This window comes from Struthio camelus, chromosome 14 (assembly GCF_040807025.1).
Source record: "Struthio camelus isolate bStrCam1 chromosome 14, bStrCam1.hap1, whole genome shotgun sequence".
Lineage (NCBI taxonomy): Eukaryota > Metazoa > Chordata > Aves > Struthioniformes > Struthionidae > Struthio > Struthio camelus.
In genome coordinates, this window is record NC_090955.1 from 19,740,816 (window position 1) to 19,765,751 (window position 24,936).

Sequence of the window (24,936 nt, forward strand, 5' to 3'; positions counted from 1 at the left end):
TCCTCACTGTTGTAGTTGTAGCCCAGAGCTGGGGCTCTGCTGCTGCCCCGGGGAAGGAGTGCTGCCCCACACGGCTGGTACTAGGGTCAAGGCTGGCACTCTCAGGCTGAGGCAGCTCTGCTTGCAGGGACAGCTGACCTCAGGGTTTGGGCTCTGGATTATTTGATGGGCTGCTATCACTTGCATGCACAGCGAGAGGCAAAAGCCAGCTTTACTCCTGTTTAATGCAGTAGCTGGTTCTATCTCATATGTTTGTCCCTTTCTAGATACAATTGACATGGGAAGGCAAAAGCAACAGCGGGTAGGAGATGAGCTGTGAGTTTTCTGGTGAAAGCTTGGAGCACTTCCGCTTTCCATGTGGTTTTGACCCTCAGGCCTTGCCTTCAGTCTTCTGGTAACAGCCTAGCCTCTTTCAGTACAATGCCAGGCCCTCAGTAATAAAAGCCTCTACATTATTCCCACTTCTCTCCCTATCTGGAGGTTTTATGTGTCAGGTGATCCAAGACTGTTTTCCACCACGTCTTTCTAGGAAGTAACTTGATAATGTCAGTGCCAGTCTAACTGTCTTTTCTTAAGCAGAAACCAGCCTGAAAAATCTTCCTTTTATACTACAACTCTCATTTTAAAGATTCTTTGCCTCACACAGCTCCCAGTGAGGTATGTGGTAATCCTCACATACATTCCTATTTTGAGGAAAGAAATGAAAGCACATAGTCCTCCTTTAATATCTCTGTCGTTCTTCTTATGCCAGTGCACTTCACCCTCAGACTCAGATTCCTGTAACGAGAATCTTCTGCTGAAATTACATGACCAACATGTGCTATGCAGTCAGACTTGGGGTGAAATGCAGCAACAACGCAATACTCTCCAGTACGTTGTATGGTAATATAGTGGAGGAAGTCAAAATGTTCACGTGAACTATTTAGCTGGGCAGAAAATAGCAGTACAGTCTGGAATTTGGCTAAAGGTTAAAGTTAACACTTTTATCTTTTATTTCAGTAGCATGGTTAAGCGTTCAGAAATTTTTATGTATCAGTCTTCAAGTCACAAGTTTTTGTAAACCAGAAAGTGCACCTCCCATCACCACCGGTATCAGGAGGGTAGGCATGACGGAGCTAGCAGGATAGCAGGCCAAGCCTCAGGCTCTGCCTTTTGTACAGCAACGGCAAGCACTGATCAGCAGCTGATCAGAGGTGTCCTGTCATTGCAAAGCACAGCTCCCAGTACCTACTGAGTTCAAAATTCAGACTGAGCCAGAAATCAGTGCTGCGCAGGGACAAGAATCCAGCTTCCCTCTGTGCAAGCAGAAGGAAGGGTGGAGCAAAAAAAAAAAAAAAAAAAAATTGGAGAGCCTTTGTTTAACTGCATCCTACAGCAGCACTGAGTCCATGTTAAAGGGATAAAAACACTTCCTATATACCAATAAGATATTTTTCCGAGAGAAGTTTTTTACTGAATTAATAACCCAAACACATAATGGCTGATGCAATAATATCCCAGAAGTATATAGCCAGTATGGCAGCTCAGTCCTTTAGAAAATATGTTTAAATTTTCTGTCTGGGGATTGATAATGGTGAGGGATGGCCAGAAGAGAGGTGCATAAGATAATCTGTAGAAATCAGAGTATGTTGGGAGTTAAATTTCTTCAGTAACGACTCAGGGTGCTCCTCGGTTTTCAGCAAAGCTGTTGCCTAGTCTGTGTCAGATGAGAACACCTCTTCAGATGATGACTTTACTGCGTGTGAAGTACGCTCCTGTTCCACTGCTGTCTCTAGTGAACAAGTGCAATATCTCATAATATAGTAACTTATTTTAGCATTTGACACAAAAATTATACTTTCATATCCCAAGTCTGGCACTGCTTGTTGCATGCATCAATGACTATCCAGTAAAGAACTAAACTAGTAAAGACTGTGACCGGCAACAAGTATAATAACCTTTTGTATCAGGACTTCAACATGTCATTCACTGGTCAGTCATATTACTGAAAATTATTCCTGCTTAGGAGACAATCCATCATACAGTGTGCCACATCTGAGTGGTAACAGTGCTTAATGCTAATCATTGCTGAAAACATGCCACATTTCCATAGTACCGGTACAGGGAACACCACTGTCCTTGCAATTTAGCAATTTACAGCATTCCCAGTAGAGTTTAAACAAGGATCTCCTAAATCTCTAATGGTATTTACTGCAGACAGAGAAAGCTTATTCATCAGTAACTGTAGTTTTAAGTGTCACTTCCCCAGCATATTCCTCTTCCAGTTGTAAATGCCCCCAGCATCCTACTTGCACCAGTATCTTCCACAAAGCAATGACTGTCCAAAGAAAAACGTGCACTCTGCCAGGAGTACTAGAACTTCCCAACAGGTTACAAAGGCCACATGTAATCCCACCCTACCAAAAGCTTCTTTCCACTATGCCCTGCTCCCCACTGGGGCAGACATGCAGAAGACAAATGACTAGCATCAGTAAGCAAAGGCAGGATCGCCTGAGTTGCTGGCAGTGTACTTAGTCTTTCTTCCAGAATAGCCTCCATCTATTTTCACTTATTGAAGTTTTAACAAGAACAGCCTGTCCCTGCAGATGTGGGGGCTGTAAGTCCCAATTAAACTGATTGCAAGATCATCTCCCAGAAAGCATGCATTACTGTCTAGATAACTAATTAAGAGAGTTTGTTTTCCAGACACATTATGTAACATCCCAAAAGACTTCCAAAATAAAACTACTACTAAAAAAGGCCATGCAAATCCTAAGTAGTTCGTGCAGTCCTCTCACTTAGGCTAACATGTAATATATCGCAATATATAACTCATAGCGGGCCTGCCATATGATACGTACAACAACCTCTTCTGATTTCTGCATACCTAAAATGCTTGCAAAAGAGTCTTAAAACAGGTGGGTTTGGGAAGCCTTTTTCTGATATAACATCAGAAAACTTTCCTACATAGGTTTAGCAGGCCTGAACACACTTTTATAGTGCGTGCCCTGTGTGCATTCCTTACCATCTAGATTTGTGTTGGCACAAGCTCTGGAAAGCTCTGTATTTTGGAATGAATAACTGCAGTTTCTCTTTCTAGAGCCGTGTTAAGGAAATTGGACCCTCCACAAACTGCTCTCAGTTGGCTAGTATCTATGATAAAATACCTGAAAATAAAGCTAGTATCAGGTCTCATGTTACCAGGACTCCATTTCTTTTGTTTTAATTTTCCAATGCAAATACATTGCATAGATTTCATTGCATGTATTTAAGCTGGTGAAGGACATAATTGTGCCATAATATTATCTTGTTTTTTAAAGAACATATCTAAGCGAGCCTTGGGGAAAATCTTGCTGAGCACTTTGGAATCCTGCCGTGACCCCCAAAATGGTAAGAGAGTAAATCATGTGTAAAGACCAAGGAGTAGGAAAAGCGTCCTTTTGCGAAAAACAGTAGATGATGAACAACGGAGTAGGAAAAAAATATATATATTTCAACTCCTGGTGGACAGGGTGAGGGAAAGAAGTACCATGCCAGAAGATTACCTTTATAATTTGATGATTTCTAGTCTGCGACACTTCAGAAACAGGAAAATATCCAGTATTTTTTTAGCTAAATTTAAATTAGAACTTGGCCTTAGGGGAAGCATTAGTATCCCACTAACGTCTGTAGGATTTCATCAATATAAAAAAGAGGAAAACATAACCCTGAGTATGTAAGGCATCTGTTTATTAGCACTTGCTATTCCAGTGCATGTTTTATTCCTCTCCTGCAACACAACCAAGGTATATGAAGAAAAACAGCATATTTCTGTGAAGAAACTGGATCACACCTGCACTCTTCTAGTAATAACCTTTCATGTTCCTCTTATGAAAAATCAAACTTGTAAAATCTGCTCCCGAGACAACGGTCTGTTTCCTTTGTAGGAACCACACAGGGACCAAAGCCTGGAGGTTTAGATTTGATTACTTTGTTCCTATTAGCAGAGCATTTGTAGTTATGCTGAAGAAATGAACATGCTGTACCAAGCCTAAGAACGCAGTTTGTAGGTGCTTTTAATAGGCACAGTAGTCAAAAACAAGATAATAAAAGGCTAGATGCGGCCTGAGGGTTTGGTTTTAGAGAAAATTAATAACTGTTTCAGGGGGAATAACAAAAATCCTTCTGGGTTTTGCTCTTTCAAAGTCTCATTGTTGCTAGCGTGCAGCAATTCAGAGTGCAGGCAGTCCAGACCTAAGCTGTGCTGTTCAGGGGAAGCTGCAGCCTGTGCTGGCTCCAGGACACCAACAGAGAGGGAAACCATATCCGAGGTATAGATCTGGTGAACACAAGCGAAGCAGTGACTATTAGTATCCACAGCACACAAGTGTCCAGAAGGTACTACTGCTTAGCCTACGCAGGAACACTGACTCAAAGTAACGCTGCTGAAGCAAAGTACCTCCTGCTGAAACCGTAGCACAGCACAGCTTCCTAAACGCATAACTGAACCAACAGGTTTAACAGTGAAGTAACCTCGTGACACTCTCTGTCCATTCTGCACCACCACTGCCATAAACTGCTCGTCTTCTCTTCTTCCATGTTCTGGCTCTGCACTTGATGTGACTTAAGCAGCTTTCCTAAATCTTTGTAATCAAACATTTTTTCCTGTCTGAGAACAGTAAGTGGATGATTGGATTTAGCAACTTTTTATGGTGGTACGAAACAGCTTTTGTTCACACAAGCATGTGAGGACTTCATGGGCAGAGGACGAAGCTAGAGAAACAGCAGAGAAAACAGTCCTTGAACCCAGCTCCACTCTCATGTGTTTTCAGAGGGACAGAATTGATTATTTGTTCTCAAAATTTATGAATTTTATGTCAGTTACTGAAATAGCACCTGGTAGAAGAGAGCTTTTGTTATGATTGTTAAACTGCAATTTTCTTGCTTTGCTGATATGCTAACATTTGCAATTTTCTTTTAAAAGGAAAAGCCCACCTATTTGAAGTCCTAGATACTCTTTACCATGAGTTGACTGCCTGTGAACTCTTACAAAGTCAACCTCTGGAGCAGGCGCAGAATCACCAGTCCTTGTCTAACCCGCTGGTCATCTCGTGCTGAGCAACAGTGCCGACGACAGCTCCTCAGAGCCCGCCAAACAGCAGCCGCTGCTCATTCAAACAACAGACGAATGAATAAGATTTGTCCAATTCAAAGGAGCTCAATAATGGAGAAGAGTAGCAGAATAATTAAGCCACGAAATCAAAGGTATGCTGCTTCTGGGAAGAGCGCTAATTCCTCAGCTAACTTCAAAGTCATTCCTTATTTGAATGAGCGTTCACAGGACGTGAGGACTACTTAACAGTGGCCGTCTCCGACAGGAGCCTAACCAGTTATGGCCCTGTAACTGCACTGGCTAAACAAACACGTATTCCCGTTACACTTGCAAATACACAGAGGTATTCCAATTTTGTGATAACAGAATCATTTTATCCAAAAGCAAAAGACAGCCTTTCTAGTCACCGGCAAGTAAGCTGTGTTCTAAACGTACAAGGGGCAAAACTACTATATTATAAATATACACATATGAATATAGGCCAGTAGTGCAAGTTAAATACTCATGTATAAAACGTATGTTTGTATGTTTCTATATATGTGAATACAATTATTGACCCTATTTAACTCTAAAGTTAGATTTATGTTACTGTTCTGCTGAATTTTATATTTGTAATTGCAGAAACACCTTAGAAATCTGCAACTGTCCTCACTGATGATAGTCTTAGATTTTATACTAAAAGTTACATTTAACTGCTTGAAAAATGCACAAAGCAATCTTGTTTCCAGGCTCTCAGGGAAAGGAAAGACTGAAAAATTCACTTTGCGACAGCTGCCATCATTGCATTAGCAAATGACACGTGGAGTACACGACTTCGTTCTCCGTTTAATTTCCCTCAGTGCAACTGCAGCGACACAGACATAGGTCCCACCTGCAGACGAATGGAAGTAAAACGCTGGGCCTAATCATGGCACCACATAACATTTTAATCAGCAATAAAGTAATTCCCTGGGGGCAAAAGTAAAAAAAACAGGTTGCTGCCAAGTTGCCTTTGCTGTTTCATTCCACTGTCGAACACAGAAACTAAAGAAGCAGAGTTCTTAAAACACCCAATTGAATTTATGTTACTAAAAAGATGTACTGTAGTAGTTCTAAAAATATGAAACAATTTGCCTGAGATAATGCCAGCAATGGAATAAGACCATTAAATTCAGAATTGTGTACATACTAATTTTTTCCATGAAAGTGGATTTCATACGGGAAAAAAAAGTTTGTATCACAATGCAATTTGGGGATTGAGGAGATTTCTATTCCTTTTTATTCATAATTCACTGTATAGCTCACATAGGTCTCCCATCCAAAACTGCACTACGTTACTTAACGTTTTGAAACATGCTGGTAGCAAAAACATGCAGTAGACACTTTCATTTCATTTTAGAGAAAAAGGTGTTTGGCAAACAATGGGTCAAACATTGTTTGTTCAATGGTGTTACCTGGGATTTTTTCTGGTTTAACAGAGGAAGTTTATAAAAAGATATATATTCAATATAGATATATTTTTTCACAGTAGATTTTTCATCAAAATAATTTAGACAGGGCAGATAGACATAGTGCAATATTCGCTCTAAGAGACCTGTATGCTAATACTACATATAGCACTAACTGTAATATTAAATACAATACACTAATACTTAGTATACTAAGCAGTATACTAAGAACAATACATACTAAATGCGCAACAAGTAAAAATTACCTAAAATGGGCAGGAGTTAACTCCCCGTTTGGGTTCATTTTCTACAAAAGCAAGAACAATTATTAGCTCATGTTCGGTATAGTTCTCTTGGACTTTCCTAGGAATACTGTATATGTATAAAGAGAGAAAATGCCAGTAAAGCATTAAATATGCATGATCTGTGCGTATACTTGACAGAAAAGACACTTCAGGAATAGGATTACAATGCAAATACATACCTGATTACGAATTCTCTCAAGCACTACAGTATTCTTTCATGATATGAATTAATACTGCTTGTTGTATACTCTCTCTCCATATATACATGTATTTGTAGAATTTATACACTTATGTATACCTTAGTATTGCTAATTGCATACTTTGGGAATCTTTTTTCACCACTGAGTTTCTATTTCACTTTCTAATATATTTCTAGAAATCTAGACTATTAAGTAGACTGATGTGCTAATGACAAAACGGGGGACGAGCAATACAGTCCGAGTACTGCACAGCTTATCCAAGCAGCAGTGCAGCTGTAGTTGGAAGCTGAAAAATGTCATTGGAAACACTGGTTATTTCTGGTGTTAAGGAAGAAGCAAACAGCTGAGATTAAAGGAAGGTTTTGTGAATAAATAAAAAGCAGTTAACTGATCTAGGAAGGACCAAAACTGTATCTTGTTAAATTAAGTTCAAGTACTGTAACATTTTCTATTTCTCTAAGAAATGGCTAAAAATCAGAATGATTTTGATATATCAGTATGTCCAGGGGTAATGGATTATGAAGGAAGTCAGACCTGCTGTATTTTCATAAGAAACTCTGCTCTTCAGGACTGATTAAGAAACAACCATCAGTCAAATCCTTACTGGAAATCTGTGGCAGAGTGAAGTATTTTACTTCAAAATAGTTTCTTTGTGACCTTAAAATTGATTCTTTTCTTAAATACTTTTACCGTTTTTTATACTGGGTCTGAGAACAGTGTTGCTGAGGCTGACAAATATTTCACATGAACCTATATAAATATGTGATTTTAAATCAACGTAAATGAGAAATTTCCAGTTCTGCCTCAGAAGAAGTAGGCTTCAATAGTACAATTTACAATTTGGAACACGTTCAAAAGAGACTGCACAGAAGCCCTGGAAAGTAAAGCTGGTGTTTCAAAGTCTCCAACCGTAAGTTTTGGTTTTCTTAATGGCGTAGCTCCCGAGTCAAGTGATTATAGCAGATTTCAGCTACCTTTTTGTTAAAATGTCTTACTTTTCTGAGCATGGGAATGTATCTCAGATAAACAGCAAATAAAAATACTATCTGATCAGGAGTCATTGATAGCTTCCCAGTGTTTCAAACAGTAATGTAGGAGAAGTTATTAGTCACATTGACTGCGTAGCAAACTCCTCCTTTGAACAATTATCACAGTCCCCACAGTAATATGCTGCACAACTGCTCACGTAGCACGTTCAAGATCTTAGATTTGCACAAACTAGTACTTCATGTTACAGGGAAAATATACCAAGTTTAAACCAACCTTCTAAAAAATTCTTTCCCTGTATGACAAACAAACCCTGAAAAGATAGCAATGCACACTCTAAAGCCTTCCATTTAAAGTACAACTACAAATCCAGTATCTCAAATCTCTTCAAACACTTTATTTTCTTCTATGTTTACCAAACAGTGATAAATGCCCATTTGCTTGCACGTTGATTTCTCAGTAAGGAAAATAAATCATGAAGAGAGTGAAAAGTTAACAAACACAACAAGTGCAATTGCCTATCTGGAGCTTTCTCTAACTAGAGCAACCCCATCAGTGTGTGCCTTCCCAACATTTCTTTGCACAGTAGCAAACACAGTCTGGAAGAGTACGTGTGATAAGTTACCAGATGAGACCAGATTAGAGCATTACACAGCATTACATCCATTCTAATGGATACTTATTCTAATGCATTCCCCTTAATATAAAAGCAAATTTCAACAACTATAAACCACCCATAGTTCATGCTATCACAATGTGCATAGCTGCCTGAGGAGGATTTTCTTATAAACTTTCTGCTGTCCCAGCCCTGCTGGACAGTTTCCAACTAGCATGAGTTACTTAGGTCTCGTCTGTAGAAGGGAACTGTATTACTTTAATTTTCATTTAAGAAGCCAATGAGCATCTACAAAATGGCTCAACCAACTCATGTTGGTCCTGGGGCACCCTGATTGAACTCTGACCTTATACCATGCTTAAGATGTTATCCCCTCCCCAGCACGCTCATTCCTAATCCTGGTACAAATAGTTTTTTCAGAGGTTAGCTCCATTCTTAAAGAAAGGACAAAGTTTGTTTGCTCCCAGCTGTATCTGCTCAGGGCTCCCTAACACGATTCACCCCAGAGAAAAAAGTTATTCTTCATCACCTTTTCTATACTTTAACATTGGTAACTGGTCTTTCCGTGAAGGAGCTGCCTGGAGCGTTCTCAGCACTTCTAAAGCTCGCTCTTGTGAGTCTCGAGGAACGTACCCTTTTGATGTTCACATCTTCCAAAACCAACTGTTTAGCTCTCACAGACTTTCTTCATTAGGAGTTTGTGCTGTTGAAAAGATGATGATGCAAGAACAGATCTTTCCATGTGGCAGCCAGGAGTTATAAGGCTGAATCTTTCAGAATGCTTTTTCAGGCATTTCCCACAGAAACATGTTGATTCAATTTTAATATGCCCCTCATGGCCTCCCACTGTCCCTACCCAGGCTTCCTCTTAAAATGTTAGTTAATGGGTATTTCTTAAAATTTTTTAAAACAGCTTTTAAAGACGCGTAGTAAAATGAAAGAGATTTACATAGGATGTCCATATTTATTTCCTGTGAAGTCAGTGACGATATTCCCTTTTTGTTCTCATATTCTCACTAAAAATTTCCACTTTAAAATGCTTATCAGTCAATCTAAGGTAATTTTTTAGTCACTGCATTCCTATACCCAAGGAAATCTGCTACTCTTCTCCTAGTTTTGCTTGTTACAACGTTTCGCCTGTAGGTCAGTGTAATTTCCTTTACCTTCTGTACTTCTCTCCTGCCTGTCACCTTGGCAGATTACTGTAGATGGGAGTCTGAGGCTACCGTAGTTGCAAGTCAAAGAGAAAACCCTCCTCTCTATTTTTTCCTATCAATTGTCCTTTTCTGGAACAGTATCTATAACAACTATAACCAAAAGCTAGATTAGGCGAACAGTTCACTGTGACTGGTAACTAATTGTACTAATCACTGTACCTTTAGTATAATGTGCTTTTATTTTTGTTGAACGTGTAGCTCTTCACACATTTAATTGTGGCTACTTGAAGCAGACGTGTTTTGACAGTGCATGATTAGAGAACTGAGTGCAATGGGACTCAGTCTTGACACACTGTGATACAACTTTGAATACAGATGTTGTAAGTAATGGCAGAAAGTAATTCACATTTCATTTCTTTTCCAGTATTTTGTGTCAGGAAAATAAAAGTTACTATGGAGACAAAAGCCCCTTCCCTATAATGTGTTTGCTCTTCAGAGCTCAACATTAGGTGTCCACAAATTGTGATCAAACTGTCTTTCTTAGCAGCTACCATCACACATTGACAGTATAATTTACATTAAAAATGAAAGTTAGCCCTGGTAAGGAAACTGGAACACTTCTTCCACTGACCTCCACGGTGTTCTCACAAACCAGGCTCTCTGATTCAACTTCATTTTCAAACTCTTTCTTCTCCCAAAGCCTTTCTCACTTTTGGCTTGGCTTATTTCTAGCTGAGATAATTTAAGGGTCTATCCTCTTCTAGAACATGTTATATTTTTCAGATAGTTTCCTCCTTCCATTATTTTTACATAACATGAGGTATAAACTATTAGTAAATTAAAGTCCACCTGATAAATAATTGTCCAACGTAGTTTTTTTGCACCCCTCTCTGAAGTATCTGGTAGTGGTCACTCGTCACAGATGTTACACTGATTAACAAAACTTTCACACTGAATCAGTGTGGCAGTCCCCAGCCAGAGGTACTTCAAAAGGTCGAGGGCATTCATACACACTTCTGGAATTGGCATGGCACTTCTTGGCATTGGTATGTTTAAGTTTGCTGAAATCAGTCTCCCCCCCGGCATGATACAGTCCATTAATCTATTACATGGTACATTTTAGTGATGAAAGTCAAAACTATTTAGATTTCATTCTTTGTCTTCATTTTACTGTTAAAAAGGAAGGAACACTTTCAAATAGTGGTGCATGAAACACAATTCCTAGGTAAGAGAGAAGGACCACAGACGTTCACAGCATGTGTGGAACGTTGCTTTACTGGCCAAAGGGTTTCTTTTAAATTCATAATTTCATGGAGTTCAAAGACCCTACAACCTTTGATATTTCATTAGCTTATTTGCTTAATAATTTTACATATAATTCTACATAATACAAAAGCAATAGAGTGCATTTCTTAGTGTGAAGTTAAATTTAACGTCATCCTTATTTCCTGAATTACATTCCTATCAGGTTTCTGTCCTACTTCTCTGGCTCTTTTGTAATACACCAGCAGAAACACCCACACCCATTTGCCATGGTAGTAGCTGTGACAGCAGTCTGGTGGCCCTTTCGGTTCTCAACTGCAGCCTCTGCAGGCAACTGGGCCAAGTGAGCATGTATTGTTTGGGGACTTTATCAGCCCTTTTTGAGCCCAGCCTCCTCCTTGAAAAGAGGAAGGCGGCATCAGCACTCATCTTGACCTCAAGGCTAGAGCTGATAGCACCAGTGTTGCCCTCCTCTGCTGTGCACATATGCTCAGCATCATGTGCACTGGCAGCCCATGTGAAGAAACCCGCTGCTCTAGGCCAGGCTGCTTGACGGCTGTGGAAATCCAGGAGAGATTTAGAGCGGCACTTGTTTGGCACTGCCTGAGCATGCTAAAACAGCTGAAGTTGATTTTGCCCCCTTGACTTTTTCAGATTCTTCAAAGAGCTTCCCCTTAGCATGAAGGCTAAATCTTTCCCTTTGTTTTATGCAGCTCATTTGCTTTTTCCACTTTGGAGGGATGTCTGCTTTAGAATGAAGCTGCCTAAATTGAGACTCCTTAAATGACAGCTATTATTTCCTAAAATGTATATATTTTTCAGAACTATAAGCAATCCAGGCTCTCTGGCCAAAGACTTTTCTGCTCCTAGACTTAACACCCTATCAATTTCCAGACTATATAAACAGTAGAACAAAAGGAAGGAATAAAAAGGCTCAGAGGAAATTCCAGAAATCCTAGCTGGTGTTTTATAATAACTAGCCAGCTAGACATCAACTTCATCTCATGACAAGTTTGCCTCCTGCTAATACAGCTATTTTTTTGTCTAAAGAAACTCACAGAAGGATAGCAGATTGTCAGAATAAGTAGACAAAGGTCTGTTTAAATTTCTACATGTTTGTAAAAACTTTGAGCGCAGAATACACATAGCTGTTTAGTTTTAAGTAAAAAAAAAAAATAAAAGCCCCAAGAAAAGAAAAGAATTTAACTCAGCATGATATTAATTCATGCTTCAGAGAATGCAGACTCTGTACCTTTACCCTTCAAATTTACAAAGGAAATAGCCCTCACTTAGTTCTAGACCTTACCACAAAATGTTGTTACAGTTTAACTGCTTCCACATACAAAGTGCCTGTTAGCTGACAAAAGCCTGGTTTGTGTTAGCCAAGTAGCCTTAGACAAAGTAAACCTTTGGTTTTCCTAAGGCCATCAACATAAAGCTAGTGTAGACACCTTGGCATCCACAGGGCCCTCCTACAGCTACGCACGGTACCTTGTTGGTGAGCTATTCCTGTGCTGGCTTTTCTGGATTACACTGACCGAGTTGTACGGATGCCATGAAATGGAAATCCATGATGTTCTTTCCATCCACTACCACTTGCTGAATTACCTGGCTTTTTGCAAACACAGCCTCCCACCACAATACCGTGCCCTTGCCTGTTGCAATAAGGTGCTGACTCTGTGTCTATGGAGGAAGGGGCTACACAAGCCTAGCTCTGTGGGAACTACAGAAGCAGAGAGATTTGTGGGGAAACGACAGAGGGAAGCAGCTCAGGGTATATAACTAGGTAGAAAGCAGGACAAGGCTGGTCCTACCAAACGACAGTCTGTGCAAACTAATTTAAAGCTGGTCATGGTATTTTAGAGAACATCACACCTTACTCAGTGAGCTCGGTATATGTCAGGCTTTGCACACCACATAATAGCACACATTTACATTCTAATCCAGATAAAGCCCACAAGCACTGCTTCTGCTGGGGGCTTATCTTCCCTACAGACTTATTTCAGGTGGTCAGCAGCAAGATCTCAGCATGCTGGGCAGCTTGACCTAGAGGTGAGCGGCTACTCTGTCACTTTGAGTCCTCTGTGGTGTTCCTCAATTGTACGAACAGTACGTCTGAGACTGCAACACAAAGTACATTATGAAGGACTATTTTATGATTCTGCTTTGAAGAACTACGAGATAATTTATCTTTGTCAAGGAGTAAACAAGAACTGTGGGAAGACATTGAAAAATTATCAGCACTGAAGTGGTTTCACCCACGTCCTTGCTGCAAAGCAAAACGGTCATCTGACCTCAATGTTTGTCCTATTACAGTTAGGGATATTTTCTGTACTTGAGGACAGTTTCACTGTTTTATAGTTCTGCTTTTTCCAATTATTTCTTGTAGATTTTGTTTATAACTACAAGTGGAAAAAAAAGGACTCTGATAAAATAAAAGTCCAGCATACTGTGAAGCTTTTAAGCATTTTCTATCTCTGAAAGTGGGCAAAAAAGAGAAGAAAATATATGGAAGGTGAGAAGACTTGACCTAAACATACCATATACTGAAAAAATGCTACTTTTAAAAAGAGAACATAACACCCACGGGAGGTTTTTTTGTTTCTTAACTAATCTGGGAAAAACAATTCACTGTATATGCGCAGTACAAGTCCAGCACACGCAGCAGTACTGCCTTCTCTCTTCCCAGTGCTCCGCAGCCCTAACCGTCAGAGAGCCGCTCTAGGGATGCCAGGGGAATCCAGAACAGCTGCTAGTTGTTTAAGAATAAACATCTGCCATGCCCTGGGCTAAAAAACACCACTGGCTCATCTGCCAAAGGACTGACAGGCTCCCCCAAAACGTCACTAGGTTTTGAGAGTCATGTGAAAGTCACTCTCAAATGTGCTTGCATTTTAAATAGCCTTCTGGAGCCTTCTCTGAGCCCTGCATCAATAGCCGGTAGCACATCTTACTCCTGTGGAAACCATATCTAGGTCACTTTTACATAACTGTGCAGAGAAAACATTGTACCACCAACTCCATCATTAAAGCATACTCCTTCTGAATGAAGACTGCGGTAACCAACTTAGCATTTACTGTAATTACACTTTGTATGTCACAAACAAAAACACAAGCTTTCTCCAGCAGACAGAAATAAATATACCACGTAAGAGGTCTTGGCTCAGACTCAGCTTTTACACTTTTAGACTTTCAGAGAGGGAACAGAATGACTGCCTGAGCCTGTGCATCCATTTTGTAACTCAAGCTGTGTGACAGCCTGGGTCAAACTAATGCTTTAGAGAACATCACCAACACTGGATAGAAGCGACACAGAGGAGAAACACAGCTGGAGCTGCTTTTACGTATCTGCCTGGAGCTACGTATAAATAAAACTGACAGAACCGAGAATTTGTGTCATAAAATCAGATTTAAGGAGCCACTGAACTGAACAACAATATATTCAGTAGAGACAGAAAAGAGACAGGAAGCATTTCAAATCCTGAAATAAGGAAATATTTCAGGATGTAAGAAATACTCACATACCAGGTTCTTTTCTGTTGAGGAGCACCAAAGAGTTACCTAGGCTCGAGGAAGAAAGTGAATTCTTACAGCAACTGTTAGAGAACACTCTAACCTAATTATTGAAAGTATGGAACCAGGATGTTCAAATCTGTGAAGGAAGTGTTTGTCTTTAGCAAGATGGATTTTGGAAAAGGAAACTATTAAGAAAGATAAACAAAGTTTTCAGATTACATTGATGAATCTGAGAATTTTATTTGCATGGTGATAATTTTAACAACAAATGACAGCTCTCTAGAATTTCACTTTGAACTTATACTATAGGATTTCTAGCTTACATATAGAGCATAGTCCTCAGTTCCAACAGCCTCAGATCCTCAAGAATAAAATGAATATGTATAGCTACTGGCTTTTGTTCTTTCTGTCAACTGTATTTTTTCTAAGGGAGAAGCAGAATTGTATACCCAATAACCACTATTTCATAAAAGGAAGCTGTTGTAAGTCATAGTAGAATGTCCTCAACTTACACTATTTTTTTCCACTGTAAGTATATACAAGTCATCCCAAAACCCTTAAGAGTTAAAACATGACAGAGACAGTAATTAAACAGTACAGGAAGAGAGGGGAAAAACATTTCTGACTGAGAGTCTGAAATGGAACATATTTGACAACGCTGAGGGTACAGAAAAGGAGATTCTGCTGACAAGAATTGTACAAGAGAAAGCTTTCAAGAATATGTGGAAGGAAAAAGAGAAACGCCCTTATTCTTATTTATCTCCTGCATGGACAAGGATGTCAGCAGATGTGGAACTGAGCAAAGCTGAAGGACAATTTGCAAAGCCTAAGCAACTTCAATACTATGTACAAATGCAGCACTGTATTTTTTTATCACTATTATTTTAAAAGACTAAAATATGAAGCTGACTTTATGGTGGTTAGAATAAATATGTGCTTGCTCCTTTTCTGAGAAATGCTTCGGAGGGTACGTTACTAGAACTTGGAAAAAGGCTGTGAAAATGAGGAGGAATATGCTTCAATATAATTAAATATAAAGGCAAATAATGGTTGGATCACTGACTGATAAACCATATAAGTATAGAACACACTCATTTGTGCTATAAAGATGTCTAGGGCTAACGAATCAAATATTTGAACAATCCACTTAGTTATAAATAATTAAATATTCAATAGGCCATTGAGAGACTGACTCGACATTAGAGTGGAACGGGGATGAATGCAGAGATACACATTTTTGCCCGGATAGTAACACACAAACTGCAACACTGTAACAAGACGACACTCATCTTCACACAGTCAATAATCTGAATAATCCAGTAGTCGGGTTACTCATCTGGGAAAGGTGGAGCTGAAATTCATGTATGGCTTGAATCAAGAAGGACTTGAATCAATCTCTTTCAATCTAGATGAAGGCCAGTGGCATGCTGGACCGTTTCAGGAGAAGCATTGCCAGCAGGTCGAGGGAGGTGATCCTTCCCCTCTGCTCAGCACTGGTGAGGCCATGCCTGGAGTGCTGGGCTCACCAGTACTGCCGGAGCGATCCAGCAAAGGGCCACAAAGATGATTAAGGGACTGGAGCATTTGACATAGGAGGACAGGCTGAGAGAGCTGGGACTGTCCAGCTGGGAGAAGAGAAGGTTCAAGAGGGATCTTATAAATGTGTATAAATATCTGCTGGGAGGGTGTCAAGATGATGGAGCCAGAATCTTACCAGTACTATCCAGTGACAGCACAAGAGGCAAAGGGCGTGCACTGAAATAGAGGAAATTCCACTTAAACATAAGAAAAAAAGTTTTTCACTGTGAAGGTGGTTGAACACTGCAGTAGGTTGCCCAGAGAGGCTGTGGAGTCTCCATCTTTGGAAATATTGAAAACCCGCCTGGACACAGCCCTGAGCAACCTGCTCTATCTAATTGACCTTGCTTTGAGCAGCGGTGCTGGACGAGATGATCTCCAGAGGTCCCTTCCAACCCCAACCATTCTGTGATTCTGAGAATCTCTTAGGTAGAGAGATGAATGTGTCTACCACTTGTATTTTTCTTTAGTTACATCACTAATAAGGGCAGTACTACTGAAAACACACTGCAGGAAAGAGAGATTAATAGTGGAATAGCCATTGACTATCCCAGAATGGGAAATCTGTGTCCCTGGCTTACCAGAAATTCCACCCTTGACAAAACATCTGCTCATTTTCACTTAAACTGTTCCACTTGAATCTCATTTTATGATGGGAAAAAAAAGAATGTTATTGGGAAGCCTAACCTGTTTTAGAACTTAGAAGCCTTTAAAATTTAAAGATTTGGCAATACAAAATCTAGGGGTCTTTATTCTTTTTTTCATGCAGGAAAACAGCAACTTCTGCTTCTTCTGCTTATATATGGTTTTGTTTTGTTTTTTTTTGAGGAAAAGATAGCTTAAAACTAAAAAGTAGTAAGGATTTCTCAAGCCATTCCAAATCTTATAAGATATTTGATACTTCCTGTTAAACAGAAACAGAATTAGCAAAAAAAAAAAAAAAAAAAACCCTCCAAAAAATCCAGCATATAGACCTATATACTATTACTAATACAAACATAAATAATCAAGTCCAGCAATTTGTATGAAAACTTTGGAAATTCCTTGTTACAGACTCCAGATTCACTTCATGTCTGCACAGATGAATAAACTCTGTAAACAGTTTTAAAGCTGCATCTGCTGCTGAACGATAACATTATGGAGATCTGGTCCTAACTCCTGCTGAAAATAAACAGTTGGAGATCTTGCAAGGACAGTGGAATTGTAATTTAGCCTTTGACTGGTTCATAAATTGTCACACAAGTAAATAGCAAAAGCAAGTCACATTTTCCTTTATTCTTTCACTATCACTCCTTTTCCAGCCAATAGCACACAAAAATTGCAATATAACTTATATCTGCTGTTGGCACAAGAATGCTGACAAGTCACTTCATGGCCTTACTAGCCATATTACAGTGCAAGAGAGCTGAATAGACCCCCTAAAAAGGTCTTTGGAAGCATTTTGCACAGTTACAAGAAGAAAAATGAAACCTAATAGACAAGTTCTTTAGATTAAAATTTAATTTTTCATAGTAATAAATAGTCAAGAACGCCACAGAAAATGTCCTTAGCAATGGATAGGCTGTGTTTACACACATGCCCAGTACTATTAAACAGAGTAATGTTGCCGTTCAAACAATTTGAACATTGCATGTTCATATTTGTTCTGTTTAACCATCAGTGATAACGTAATGATGAATTCCTATCCAGTCATACCTACAGCTCTTAGCCGCTCACTCAGCTCCACCTTTTCCCAGTCTCAGGTCCTCCAGTATTTACTACTTCGTTTAGTTTTTGTGTTGTAAGTATAATGGCTTTTTGCCTGGCAGAGGACAAGTAAGGAATACTTCCCAGTAAACAGCTTCTACATTCTCTGATCAAAGGTTTTTACCTGTGCCAGTGCTTTATCCCTGCCTGGTGCTTTTAATAACTTTTTCATTTAACTTTGTGCTCTAAAGTGCATATAGTATTTATCATAAAACAACTCACAAAACTCCCACCATCTTTGCAATAAGTTGTGGGGGAAACTGGTTCCTTGTAAGGGAAATCCCCATGTTTAATTGTGTGTACCAGTCCATATTTACATATTTCTCCGGATGAAGTAAATTATGGATATGCAAGAGTAAGGGAGCACTTCTTTTTATACCATGCATAGAAGCAGTACTTCAGAAGCATAACAAAGATGTTTGCATTTGAAAAGTCAATGCAAGATAAAGCACAGCAAGCACATACCTTTTCTTGATTACTTGGTGTTGCTAACACATACAGTCAAAATCAGTAGCATGCTGCCATCAGGTCAGCCCCGTTATGCCAAGGGCCTTGGTCAGAGGCACCAAGTGAACTGATGCAGCTCGTAGCCTAAAAAAGCTTCTTGAAATTAAGAGCTGTTCTTTACGCTGATGAACTAGGCTATATTTTGCTATGCACATACTGAAACTTCTGACTTGGCCAGTGCTGAGTACAGGTGGCATGCTGTCCTGCTCACGTTACAGGTGCGCACAGTACTGGGGAGGAAATCCCCAGGCACTCCTGCAGGGAGTTTTCTGTGCTACCGTAAACTTCCACGACTTCTTGCAGCTGAGTTGCTGAACTTGCTTATCCTTCTGAATACCTTGGGGAATAACGGGAAAGAACTCGAGGACTGTCAGTACTCACTCCATCTCACTGGCATCCTCAGGGCACAGGGGATAGTCCCAGCTACTTCAGAACAGCAGCGAGGCTGTGCGTGAGCACGGTGCAGGGGCTTTCAGGGCATCAGCCAGTCAAGGGCAGAGGGAAATTAAGACACCCTAAGCTGTCTCAGCTTGGGTGAAAATAACATCATTTGTTTACGACTCAAAAATTCTCTGACTTGAACAACAGAGAGGAAAAAAATCCATTTTCCTTTCAGAAAGTTCCAACAAAACAGAAAAGAAAACAATCCTAACATTGTTAGGCCACAGAACAGAAAATAATGGCGCTCTTTGAACAGACCTGACACTATTAAAAAATTGAGGCTGGAAACTAGAACGCGCCCTACCTAGAATGTGAAATTAGTCCTGCACACGGTAACAATTGCTAAGCACATCTCTATGGAAATGGAGAGCTCACAGCAGGCGTAGGGAGTCTCAGAAAGGTGGAAAATCGATGCACTGCATGCTGCGGCAAAGAACGATTCCAGCAGAGTGACCTTTAAACAACTTTATATATTGCAAGTAAGTAAAAGAGAAACATAATGGGACAAGTAGCATAAAATAAAAGCACTCAGCAATTTTACAGCACCTTGGCCAGCAACAAAAGGATCTAAAAGGTTTTATAAATAATTAAGCTTCTCAGTATTTCTGAGAGATAGGGGAAGAACAACAGTAAGGACTATTTGCCCATTTTAAGGTAAAAAAGGTAGCTCTTTAACAGTAATGCTACATAATAATTTGAGAGGAGAAATAGAGAATATCATACACTATGGAAACTATATAGCATACTAAAATAAAAAGGATACCATTGATGAGTTTGGTCAGGACATTAATAGCCCTTCCTTTCCCAGTGTGACAAGAACCCATTAAGCAGAAGTCCTCAGGGTGGCAGAGTGAAGAGGGGATGACATTATCATTCCCTTCAAGCAAATGGAGGAAGGATAAACTTAGCAAGCAGAATAGACCAGGAATTTTCTGGAGGGATACTCTGGTCAGAAAAAGTGCACTTAAATTGAAGCAACTTGTATCATCATAGAAAGTTTCAAGAGCTCTGCAGTACAACCAATAGTCCAGTGGATACGGTACTCTCCCAGGAGGTGGAAGATGGAACATAACTGAGTAGGGACTTTGGTCTCCCATAGCATAATGAATTCTCTAACTGCTGCACTATTGACCTGCTGGGTTCTCACTAAATCTCTCCTGCTGGAGCTGCTCCACTTTGCGTAAATAATTGCCTGCTACACAAGAAATTAAACCCAGTTCTCCCATATCTTAGATGAAAGTCTTAACCAATGGAGTATCCACTTCAACTACATTGATTTTATGCATATCTCCTGGGTTAAACCAGTTCAGATCTGCATTTCGAATACGGCATAAGAGTTGTTTGAGCTGATTTAGATGCATCTTAAACAGATTTGAAATAAGCAATTTACACTCAATCTTCCCTTCTTGTCTCTAGAACAAGAAAAACTATTCAGTCTTTTGCATTGGTTTAATTATAGTGGTTTAAAATAAGATCGTAAATAACAAAGCCAACTGCTAGCACAGAAAAGACTTAATCTGAAATGAGTTGTCCCCTGCCACAAAAAACACTACCAGTCACTGTTTTTTCCTTGTGTTCACTGTAACTAGGCTGCGTGCTCAGTGGTAAGGAAGAGCACGCTACCCTTTCATCTTTCTGGGATCTTTCTGGGCAGAGCTGGGGAAGGGGAAGAATGGAAAAAGCTCCTTTGCTGAGGCCTATGTTTTACCTACTTTGTGTATCCAGCTCCTTCATTAGCATTACATTTACTTTTAGAAATCCAGCCACATTAACTCTTCAGAAAAACGTGAGCATGTTTGACTCACAGGATCCTGGCAATGATATTTACTGGCTTTCCTAAATTCTGAAGGATATTTTATTCACAACAAGCATATTAACAACATACCAAAGAGACATATATCAAAGTGGAATGAAAAGCTTTACATCTACCAGACAGTGTGCAGGAGTGCCCATCATATTTTGTAAATAGACTGCTTAAAGGGTCTTTACATCTGTAAAAATTATTGCAGACCTCAGGAACACTTTCTGTAAAAAGATTTTTTTCTCTCCCATATACAAGTCAATTTTTCTGGTGTTCCTTGTTTCAGGTACTTAAAATATTTGAAACAACGGAAAGGTGATTTTAAGTACTTTTGCCTTTTGCTTACTGAACATTTGCCTTGTTTTACGTTTCCTCTTGCCTATGGCTTACAGGGTGTGCAGAAGGGTTAAGCCAGGGTAAATGTTCATGAAAATAGCTAGTCACATAGAAATGTGATTTATTTATATAGTATTTGGGTATTTCTCTTCTTATCAAGAGCCCACTACACGTATAGAAACACAATAAATGCTACAAGCGATCTTCAAAAAAGGTTATTATTGTTAGTATTTTCCTTTTGCAAGTCACAGTAATTTAAATGGAGCCTTTGTACTTCCATCTCTCTGTAAGAACATTCACCATCAGCTCATTTAATAAACATAAAAGTTCAATACATGAGATGTAATAAAGCTGTACATTGCCTGTTGTGCTATCATACAGAAAAAGAGTAGCACATAGCCCTAATTTAAAATCAACCTAAGAAATTTTTCACAGAATTAAAAAGAGTGAGCTAACATCTTTAGCTTATCTGTCTAACCAAAGGAAACACAATTAGTATTATGTAGTAACTAGCATGGCCTTTTAGCAGTTCCTGAAAATTAGGACTGTTGTTAGCAATTTCTCATTTTAGATATGAAAAATGGTGGCACGAAAACAAGTAGTTCATTTTGAAAAAAAATTTTTGAATTATTTTGTTGAGGAGGAGAATGTCAGTGCATTAATGTCAGTGTAAAAGCATCTCTCTGTTGAAGCATATTACAAATGATAATCTAGAAGTCCAAAAGTAGTAGAAGAGAGCAAACACTCCCCTCTCCTTTGCTATTTTACTGAGAATGGCTTTGAAAGTAGCAATCATGTTTCACGGAAGTGAAGTTTGGGAACATAGATCTGAAATAACTGCAAACAAAAAGTAAAATTTAAAAGTAAATAAACTCAGTCACATAGAGAATGTAAGACCAAGAAACTGTTTTGAATAGTAATAGGTTTTGACCACTTCTGAAACTGGAGGAAAAAAGGTGCGGGCGGAAGAGTTTGTATTTCTTGACCCATACAACTCCGTTTTGTTGAAAACCATAACACAGAACTAAAAATTAGCAAAAAGATCACAGAGAGCTTTACAGGAGTGGTAGATAACTATTCATATTCTACCTGTTAGCATGATGCACAAAGACTAATCACCTCTAGCCTGAAAACAGTAGTATGTCAAGAATTTAAAGAGCTGAGAGAAACTTGCTTGAGACTTGCCACATCAATATCAATGGTTTAAAACTGTACAAGCCATTGAGCCCTTGGCACACATTTTTTGCTGAGGAGGTAGGTAACGCACTTGTGTTTTTTTTGGTGCCAGAGATATTGCCAAGGTCAAGATGTGCAGGAGAATTCATTTTGTTTGCTTTCCAGACAGATCATATTATTCATTCCTGCTCATATTCTATGCACTTGTTTCAGGAGTCGGAGACAGTATGGTGGGTGAAATGTCATAAGCCAACAGATTTAATGCTGTTTCAAAATCCCAGTGCAAAATACATGCCTGCTTACAGAGTTGTGCTAACTGTCTCAGTAGCTGATGCTGGTGACTTCACGTAATGGGCTACCTCAGTAATCCTTCATTATCTGATTTTATTTTCCTATAGGAAGCAGACAGGACATGTTCTATTAGTTTTACCAGTTCTTCATGGTGTTACAGCTATCAGGTCATTCAAGGGCTAGTATTGGCTAAGCCAATAAACCCATTCCACATGAAGAGAGAAACAGAATACAGGCTTTAAAATATTACAGAGAACATCTTTATTTCCTGTCTTTAAAGTAATTCCAAGATTTGGAACCATAATTATCATTGTTAGCAACTCTGAAGATAACTTTCCACAACTTCTCCAAAGTTGTCCCGCTGTGCGATTTTGTCAGCAAATGCCAACTTTCACTACATCAATTTAGAGAAAACATTTAGAGATTCTAGCAGATCCTGTGATTTGTATTATCAGATATGTCTTTTGGTCCCTATCATTGCCTTACTCTGCACAGTAAACTACCTCAGCTTGGGTTAGCTAAATTTTTCAAAAATAGGAATATTTCAAAGGCAAGAGCCAACCTTTGGCTTCTCTTTTAAAAGTTCTCAAACACAAATATAGTTTATACTGTTGAAGTTATATTAGAGAGAGCTCATTCAATAGCATGTTTCTTTTCCCCACTGAACTCGTAATGTGAAAATAACAACAGATGGCTTTTTTGGCTTAAAGCCTGGCCAAGCAGAAGTTTAAGGCAAACTATCACATACAAAATAACAAATCTCAAGCTGTGATATATTGGGGTTCACATACAGCAGTATGTTGAGTGCACCTTTGCTGAGGATGAGTTAGGTATGCTCTTAGAATATACTCCTACCAAGAGACTTTAACAGGGCTCTAAACTTTGGCTGAGTTTTCTGGACAACTCACAGGCATGCATGTGCCTGTATGCGCGTGCACAGACACACACAATGAATGCTTAAAAAAATGAAACTAGACGCAGACAAACTACCTGTTCTAGAAAAAGCAGTGCTGAAGCAGGTTATTAATCAATAAAAACTATGCATCCCCAACAGGACAATGCCTGTGAGATAAATTTGCATCCTGCATATGTCTCAATAACGATAGGTTGAACAGAGGGGAGGATGAAAGGGAAAAATTAAGTGGTGGAAAACATACATCTATCTCATCTATCTCTAAAAACAGCAAAGTACTGAAAGGAAAACCTGGAGTAGCCAGAAGGAAAGGCTGTATTTCTAAAGAAGCCCTTTAGAATCACTGATTTCCTGCAGTGGTTGTGCAATGCCCTTGATGCTATTTTTATACTGTATGAAGAAGAGCCCAGACTTTTCATTCAATGCTTGTTTTTAAAGCGTTCCATCCTTCAGGTTTTTTCACGTAAATGAAAAATAATGCTGTTAACAACCCTGACCTTATGAAAATTCACATCATGCCAACACCCCAGTGAGACCTTTAAAACCTGTCAAAGATGAATCTCAGGAACATTTGTTCAGAGTCAGAGACGTTTTCAACCTCTTCAAGACATCACTTTATGTGCTGACTCTGAGCAAAAAGGCAGGTACTGAATTTCAGTTTACAAACTTCCTTAGAAATAACTAAAAGCCTAAAAATAAGGTGACATCTGCACTGTTTATTAGTTATATCCAATATCCGCAAGGCTGAGAAAATCTCACTCTTCACTGAATTGAGAATTAGCGTCAGTGCTTCCTCCCTCAGATGTTCAATTTATATCCACTAGGAACTTTGCCCTGAGTAAAATTGCCGACTGCTCTGTACGCTCTTTTATTCCTGCCATTCATCACAGTCAACATAAGAAGCTTCTTGAACAAGTGCTTTCCAGGGTTTTGATGACCCTGCTTGACCTGGCAGGGAAAAAAAAAGGCAATTTTGGAACTCTGGAGATTAATAGATTCACATTTTTCTTATCCCACAGGTAACATAGCTTTTTCACCATTCACCAGAAATAACATGCCTATTTACTAACTATACATATGAAGGTGATTGAGCAGTCCTGGCCTGCTTCTTAAGTCCTAGGTCCACCACTGGCTGTTTATTTTTCCCATCCAGAAATCCTCATTTCAGCTAGAGGTTGGCACATGAAGTCACCAAGCCTGAGAAAGTGCTTAGGTCGGAGTCCTAATAGGCACTGCTCTCCATAACTCAACCTTGTGGGGGGTGGTGATGGCAAAAGTTCATTAGTTTGAGCAACTCTTTTCATTATTTAATTTTCCATACATGTAGGTATCACTTTATCATGCTCTTGGCTGCGGAATAACCTCCCCCCCACTTTTTTTTTCCCTGCTACCAGCTGTTTGAGTGTCATCTCAAATAGCACCTGCAAGCCCCATAGGTGAGCATCTCTGTCTACCCCATTAAGTTCCTCAAGCACAGTTTTGCTCATAGAAGTAAAGCACGCTTTCAATCCAACTGACTTTCTAATCAAGATTAATGGAGAATTAACAGGAATTTTGATACTTTTTTCCCAAAAGCTAGAAATGCAAACTGAGCAAAAGCTAAGA

The 24,936-nt window shown here is 39.3% G+C and overlaps 2 protein-coding genes across 16 annotated transcripts in view; one reads left to right on the top strand and one right to left on the bottom strand.

Annotated features, from left to right (window-relative positions):
- Positions 1-13,482, top strand: part of EFCC1 (EF-hand and coiled-coil domain containing 1) — a 62,940-nt gene extending 49,458 nt beyond the window's left edge. For 2 of the 3 annotated variants that reach the window (XM_068907403.1, XM_068907404.1), the window contains 2 exons: positions 3,300-3,369; positions 4,943-13,482. In XM_068907403.1, the coding sequence (XP_068763504.1) occupies positions 3,300-3,369; positions 4,943-5,076 (204 nt within the window). In that variant the 3' untranslated portion in view covers positions 5,077-13,482. The remainder of the gene's footprint in view (positions 1-3,299; positions 3,370-4,942) is intronic. The other variant, XM_068907409.1, reaches the window with a different exon arrangement.
- The window catches only part of CFAP92 (cilia and flagella associated protein 92 (putative)), a 178,054-nt gene that overhangs the window by 115,785 nt on the left and 37,333 nt on the right, over positions 1-24,936 (bottom strand). The window lies entirely within an intron of this gene.